At 36.9% G+C, this 7,936-nt stretch overlaps 1 protein-coding gene across 1 annotated transcript in view; it reads right to left on the reverse strand.

Annotated features, from left to right (window-relative positions):
* Nucleotides 1–463: 463 nt before the first annotated feature.
* LOC125030347 (peptidyl-prolyl cis-trans isomerase G-like) overlaps nt 464–7,936 on the reverse strand; it is a 22,658-nt gene continuing 15,185 nt past the window's right edge. The window contains exons 9-12 of the mRNA XM_047620337.1: nt 7,908–7,936; nt 3,711–4,168; nt 3,117–3,181; nt 464–2,343 (exon numbers count right to left, since the gene is read on the reverse strand). The exon at nt 7,908–7,936 is cut by the window's right edge and continues 73 nt beyond it. Of these exons, the coding sequence (XP_047476293.1) occupies nt 1,634–2,343; nt 3,117–3,181; nt 3,711–4,168; nt 7,908–7,936 (1,262 nt within the window). The 3' untranslated portion in view covers nt 464–1,633. The remainder of the gene's footprint in view (nt 2,344–3,116; nt 3,182–3,710; nt 4,169–7,907) is intronic.

Below are 7,936 nucleotides of genomic sequence, written 5' to 3' on the forward strand. Positions count from 1 at the left end.
CAGGTATGGCAGGGGAATACCGTGCCCATGGTTCCCTCAGGCCGTTCAGGACTGACAAAGTAAGCCTTTCATCCTTTCAGCACGGCTCTCACACCTTAGGAGGTGGATAGTAGAAGGGATTGGTGAAGAAACTGAAACGAAAAGTATGAGTGGGAAAAAAGACTATGCAAAATTAGTTGAGTCGATGGCTGAGTCCCAAGGTTGAGGAGTTCCCCATCATTGGGTCTCAGTCTTCGTCTCCTAAGCCCCCCCACGACAACAACGGGCAAAGGATTGGGGGGGAAAGCTTTGTGAAGTTGATACTGGTTAAAATGTTTTTTTATTTCAGTTTACTCTATATAACCCGTTTACTTTTTAAAAATCATTGTCATTTTATTCTATATCCTTAGTCATGACAAAGATAATGACATGCAAGTCATTTAATGATACTGATAAGGTAAAGGTATGGCAAAATAAAACAAAATTATCTTTCACTTTTATTTTTCAAGGATTAATATTTTATATCAGGAGTCAGTCAATATTCATAGCACATATACTTAATTTTCTGTTAAAGATTGAGAAAGAACACACACAATTATCTCCCAAGGTCTAAAAAAACAAATGAAAGTACACTACTTGACCTTATGTGATACATATGTGGATACTGGGCCATAAATGATTTGGTAGATCTACTGCTACAAAACTATGTTTGGCCAGCTCAATATCAAATAATTTATATTTCTCAAAGAAACTACCTTAAAATATGGACATTTTTGTATTATCAAAACTTTGTCTGATCCCAAAATTTAGGGACATGCCACCTTTTTATTCCTGAAAATTTAGTCTTAATAAAACCTACCTGACTCCCCACAATTCCACTTTTAGTTGGTTTTCTGATGCCATTACAGCATCTGACCAGTGTGTGATTTTAAATTCTTTTTTTTTTTTTTTTTTTAATTCTTTGTATACATCTCACATACAATCAATACAAAAAAATAAAGCCAATGGTACATCACATCTTCAAACATGCTGCAAAAACAAAGCACAAACATCAGTCACAACAGTAAAAAAGTAACAGTGATAATACTGTAGTAAAAAAAAATAAAAATCTGTTACATGATGATAAAAATGATGAGCTGTAGGAAAGAGAGTATTACAATAATAATAATTACCATAAAAACATTACATCACTTTTCCTTCAGTTTTCTAACCACCATGAAAAAAATTCCACCAGTTTTCACACACTCCACCATTTCTTAGACTGGCTTCTTTTGTGAGCAGTGCATTTCTAATTGTGTACTCTTGCTCATGTGTTTGTGGGTTCTGTAAGTATTGTCCATTATATCAAATTCTGCTTTCTATAAGGAAAGATATCTGACAAGGTAAATAATCATTTTAATTTTAATGGTAATCACCTGTATTTCAGTTGTAACATGTAACATCCACATTAAACATTACCAAATCATTCAATCACAGTTACCATATTCCACATATCACAATGAAAATCCTACTAAAAAAAAAAAAAAAAAAACTTAACATGTATATCAATTTTGAAATCCAAGATATTTCCAAAATTTATTGGACACAATGTTACAAGCAAAGTGAAATGTGTGTTTTAGGAGTGATTTCTCTCTCTCCATCTCTTGCCAATACATCAGTCACTATCACTGCTATCACTTCCAGAAGAGTACTTTCTCCTTCTCTCATTGGTCTTATCTCTACTGTGGGACCTATCTCTCTTATCTCGTGACCTGTCCTTTGACCTGTCTCTTGACCTGTCTCTTGACCTGTCTCTTGACCTGTCTCTTGACCTGTCCTTTGACCTGTCCCTTGACCTGTCCCTTGACCTGTCCCTGGATCGGTCTCGTGACCTGTCCCTTGATCTATTACGTGACCTGTCCCTTGACCGGTCACGACGGTTGTTTCTATCCCTTGAACGTCCCCGTCTGTCACGGGGTCTGTTCTGCCTCTCCCTGGAGCGGTCCTTTCTGCTGCGAAACCTGTCCTGGCGTCTGTCCCGTGACCTGGAGCGGTCCCTGCCTCTTCGGTCATGAGAGTGAGCCCTGCCACTGCGATCCCTGCTCCCCTTCTTAAGATCACTTGCTTCATCCTTCTTCTGATCCTTTACTGCATTTTTTTCTTCTACTTTCTCAGCTGCTGCACCCTCATTTGCAACGGGAGACTGGTCATGGCTTTTGGGTTCTTCATTCACTGTGCCATTGCTCTTCTTGGCTGCTTCTCCTTCATCATCATCATCATCATCATCATCATCATCATCATCATCATCATTGTCCATAGCCTCATAATCCAAGGCAGTTTCATCCAAGTCATCTTGTTTGTCCTTGCTTCTTTGTTTCTCCTTGTCTGTAAATATGTAATGAAAACATGCACTTTATAACGTCATATCAAAGAATACAATAAGAAACTATTAATCATAAAAGATGCAGAAATTACTTTAACAGCTTGAAAATCTTTATCTGATCTCCAATATAATCTAAAAGGTTATCTTTACTTGAATAAAATTAATTTGTATTTAACCCACTAGCACTAAATGGCATCATGCCATGCCATGCCCTAGTGAAAACATGCAGGTAAATTCATGTCCAGCACATTCAAGCCTGTTCTAACTTTTTATCTCTGGTTGCAGTCATTGAAAAACAGCCCCATAAAAGTAGGCATAAAAACTATTTTTAGCCTCATTTCATAAATATTTGTTTACATTACTGCATGATGTCCCAGCACATGGCTCAGAATGGCATCATACATATGAGTGGCTTAACCCATTTGCGACAGGCATGTCACATGTACATGCCAAGCCCACTTATTTATCTTATTTTGCTATTACTAATGTTTATGACATTATAATAATTATAATGTTTATAATAAAAATAACACCATCGATATTCATAGCACTAGTAAAAAATACATTTTCCCACCAATTCAAGGAAAGGTGAAATGAGGTAAGGCAGAGCCATCTATGTGTAGAGACATTTCACAAAAAAATATAAAAAATGAGCACGGCATTTCCTAATTTTTTATTCATTTTCCCTGGTGGCAATGGGTTAACATCAAAAGGGGAATGGATAAATCAAATGAAATGTACAAAAAAAACTATAGAAACAAAATTATCACTATACCTTCTCTCTGTGATTTTGACCCAGTGTCTTCATCAGACTCCTCTTCTCTTTTCTGAGACTGGTTGCTGTGGGCAAAAGAACCATCTCAGCAATGATAATACAATACATATGTGCACACAAGGATCATAGACATGCAAATCTTTCTACATACCCAATTAATAATGTAAACAAACTGAGTCTGTTTGGTGAAAAAAAAAAAAAAAAAAAAATAATAATAATAAAACTAACAATAATAATAATTATAATAAAACTAACAATAATAATGATAATAATAATAAAACTAATAATAATAATGATAATAATAAAATAATAATAATAATAATAAAATGATTCTCGCATACTACACACACTTTCCAGTCATAATATAATTATTTCTATTATATGGTGCAGAGCGAAACATCCTGATGTATTGTAATTATTAGAATATTAAAAAACAAACCTACTAAGCATCTCAAATGCTCCTTCTCCCAATAAACTACTAATACAGAGGATGCACTCTTGCATAAAATTAGTGAATTCAGTATACGTGATTAAGGAGGCGAGCTAATATCAACAGAAATGCCACAGCCTAAAAAAAAAGATTTGTCTGCTTACTTTTCACCAGAATCCCCATGGCCTGGAACAAATCTATCACGTTGGTTTCGTATCTTCTCACGCAGATCCCCTCTGTGACCATGATCATCTCCACGATCTCCTCTCTGGTCACGATTCCTTCCTTCACGCCAGTCATCTTCTGTGCGAGTCCTTTCTCTCGCTTCACGCCAGTCCTGTTCCCCTCTTGTCCTTTCCCTCCCATTGCGCCAACCCTGAGGATTTCTTCCATCACGAAAACCTCTCCTCATATTGTCACGGTTCTCTCGCCAGTTTCCTCTTCCAAAATCCCGGCCAAAAGTGTCGGGACGATTCCCCATGTCTGGATTCCTGCCATCGTGGCCCTCATTCTCTCGATGACGTTCCTCCCGCCTCCGCCTCCGCTCCTCAATTTCCTGCTCCCTTTCCTGTTGCCGTACTTGACGGTCCTCTTCTCTTTTTATTTTGTCTTCTTTCCTCTTCTGAAAAAGGATTAGCATGTAATTGTTAGAAAGTAGAATGAGGAATTAAAATAAAATTAACAACTGAGGGAAAGGATGAGCATTCATCTGCTAGATAAATTACTTTTTACTAAAAAGTTAACAATTAGACAGTTATTTCACAGATTGTATGTATTTGATAGCCATCCAAACATAGAGCCTGTGCAAAACACTGCACTTTAATATTAATTCTACTGGAAGTTGTGAGACTAGAGCAGAAAAACAAGGCATTAAGTGCCAAGGCAGCTGCCATTTTCCTCTCACTTGCCACAACTCCTCTCTCTCCAACACCACCTTCATTGCCTCTTCAATAACTCATACAGTCCTATTTGCTGCAGTAGTGGCCTCATACACAATGCATGGGCTTTACTGTTCATCATGATCATAAAAGGCATGTCAAAAACTGGTCAACTTTTCATTATCAACAAGACATATGTCATGTCATAAAGTCCTGTTTTCCAGCCTATTTCTTCTTGTGATGGAAGTGTGGTGAGTGTGAACTAGTAATTTTGGTTTTGTATGGCATATGTCATCCAGTCAAATCCCTGACTTTTTTTCTCCCACATTCCCCCCCACACACCATACCATTAGTATCACAGTTGCAACCTCCTGGTATATCACTATGCTTTATCTATTCAAACATCTAGATATTTATCTATTCATACATCTAGATACTAGTAAATACATTAAAGTTATACGATAAACATATTTTGTTATTTTTATGTGTTTTATTTACACGTTTATGGTAGTCAAGCCCCATTTTCATTAATACACTTTCTGCTCTATTGATGCTCTATGTATTTGACATATAATAATGAAATATACATTTTCTGGTGTGTACAATCAGGTTCTTGAAAATAATAGCAACTAAAATTTGCCTAAATGAAACAAAGACAAAATCAAGTCACTTTTCTTGTTGGGTACAAAAAAGGTACATTGTTCATCGTTCTTAGGAGTTAATTCTCAGCTTGCTTTCCCTCTTGTCCCATAAAAAGTTGTCTCTCCCCCTGAAAGAGAAATTCATAAACACTTTTTGTCAGGATACTGTTACAGGAAATGCATGTTTGATGCATCCCAGGAGACACTGCAGAGGTACTACCTACCTAGTATTTATGATAAGAGAGTGCAAGTCACACACTGCTTGTGTTAATGTGCATACAGGGACTTTCTTAGACATCAAGGTGCAGTCTAATTACTGCCCTGCACATAGAAAGAATCACACTAAAACACACCTGCTATAGAAATTACAACAAGTAGAGGTTTACTACGGAAGCAAGAAAGTGGTGCAGTCTTTGTCTAGGTTAACACAACATCAATTAAACAACCTTCATTAGTAACAGGGACTCAAGCACAAATAGAGCAGTGTGTCATATCTAACAGGATATGAGGTTCTAGAAGAAAGGACACAACTATTCCACTTTCAGTATTTGTTTTCCATGTCATGTGTTTGTTCCTGATGACATCCCTTTTTATGGGCAGGGCCTGCAACCCATAAACCCGGGAGAGTCGCCACTCAAATAAGCCTAATGCCTGGATTTTAGTCATGTGCATTGGCTAAGATACCCTAACCTAACCTATGGATTAAGAACTGTTTGTTCCTAATGGAAATATATTATTCCCTTCTTTTAGAGTAAAGCTTCCTTTGATCTTTTATCCTACAAGTTTTTAAGTGTTCTTTTGTGTAAAGGGCTGCTGTTGATTATCTGTGTAAAAATGTGAATAAAAACCACTAGAAGACAAATCATAACATGCAATTGAAGGAAAACAAAACAAAATAACAAGTGAGAAAAATGCCAGCTGAATTTTGTACATTTTCAGTCAGTGTGTAGTGATTTGCATGCCTGCAGATCATGCCACATTCTGTGGAGTTCCCTCCTCAAAGGCTTGAAGAAGGAAGAACACAAAGAGAGGGAAGTGCCAGCCTGCTCTAAGGAATATCAAGGTTGCGGCAGCTGTTTGGATGTGAAGTAATGCGTACCCCCTTTAAGCCTGTCGAAGGCAGCAGATTGCAAACAAGCTCTTCTCTCTCTTATGATGACATGTTCACATCATCCACCCCTCAAGCCATATTTTTAAATATCATTTGGATTGTAGGGGTTAAGTTTCCTTTGTACTTAGGAATGGATGACTAAATATTTTATAAGATCAGAGTCTTTATGAATTTAATGGAAAATAAATCCTTCAAACTTTGCTATTTGAAAAAGAATTTCTAACCAAGGTTAGATAAGTATAGTAAAGGTAGAACTGCTTGAATCTTACTGCACTCACTTCCTGCATGGATTTGAATTCTCTTTTACACAGAGTTTGACACTCATACACACTTACACAACATGACATTTAGATGCCTACTACTGTCCTCCAAGTACATGGATTCCAATCCCTCATTCAGATGGTAGCAGGGTATCCCCATGTAGGCAACTGACCTTTACCTAGGTAAAGGTAATCTCTTGGAGAAGACTAAGAAGAATTAAGGTATCACTACAAATGCATTCATGTCCTGCAATTTTATCTTTTGGACTGGTTGGGAATAAAATAAGAAATAAACTATATTAGTGCAAAATGAGGTAATACATCAGGAAAAAGTTTTGTTACCTTCAAGCTAACCAAGCATTTTTATTAATTTTATCACATTCATTAACAACTAAAATGCAATGATTATTTGGAGTGGTATCTGGAGAACAAGTAAAGTAGATAAAGTTGATACAGGTGGATTCAGAAAACAAAGGCTTTGATAAAAGATTATTTGAATGGTTTGAAAGTATCTTAATTACCTTAATTATACACAAAACTTCATTCATCAATATGATAAACCACATTCTTATATGAAAACAAAATTGAAAGTAATCAAAACCTAGTAAAAGAATGACATATCAGCAGTAGTTTGTGGGGAGGATGTTGGTCTTTCTTTCAATGCCAATCCTTAATAACTGTAATTATGTATGTGAAGGCCTAATTGGGTTTGAGAAGAGGGTGTGGTCAGTTGTTATCTGGATTATCTGTAGGACTTGACGGATGTCGGGCCTGGCAGATTTACAGAGTATGCCTATATGGAAATCCTGGACAAGGTGTTTCTACCATTGATGAGGGCTATGGTGTTCCCCAAGCAGAGCCATTTTACCTCATCCAGGGTAACAGCCCCATCCATACAAGCAGTGTAGGAAGGTGTTGTTTTGGCAACACCCCAAAATTTCCCTGTACTACATCCACCCAAATCATTAATCTTAATGTCATTGAGAATGTCTGGGCAGCCATGGGCAGAGACTTCCCCCGAGATCATATTCACAATCATTATATCTTCACTGCCCAAGCAATTACAATATGGGAGCAATTATGCTCTACAGACCGACACCAGTAAATGGGAGAATTAGTGGTATCCATGCCACATAGACTTGCCAGCATTCACCAAGCTGGTAGCAGTAACAAAATGTAATAAAAGTATTAACCATTTCAAAACCCTTATTTTTTCCACTTCAATTTGCATGAATTTTCAACATCGTCATTTCCATGAAATTTATTTACCACTTGAGATACCTGGGTCATTCATAATATTAGGTGGGCAGGCATACTAATATCAGATTGAGCTCATAGTACTTTTTTCCAGCGTATCATTATGTTAAGTCAGAAAGAGTAAAAATATATTTTCTTTAGATGTGTACATGTCCTCCTGCATTCTTTGGGCTAATAACCTACCCAAGACAAAATAAAGAACTTATTCACTCACCTGCAGCTGTTCATAGGAGATGGTGCGTC

This window comes from Penaeus chinensis, chromosome 11, assembly GCF_019202785.1.
Source record: "Penaeus chinensis breed Huanghai No. 1 chromosome 11, ASM1920278v2, whole genome shotgun sequence".
Classification (NCBI taxonomy): Eukaryota; Metazoa; Arthropoda; class Malacostraca; order Decapoda; family Penaeidae; genus Penaeus; species Penaeus chinensis.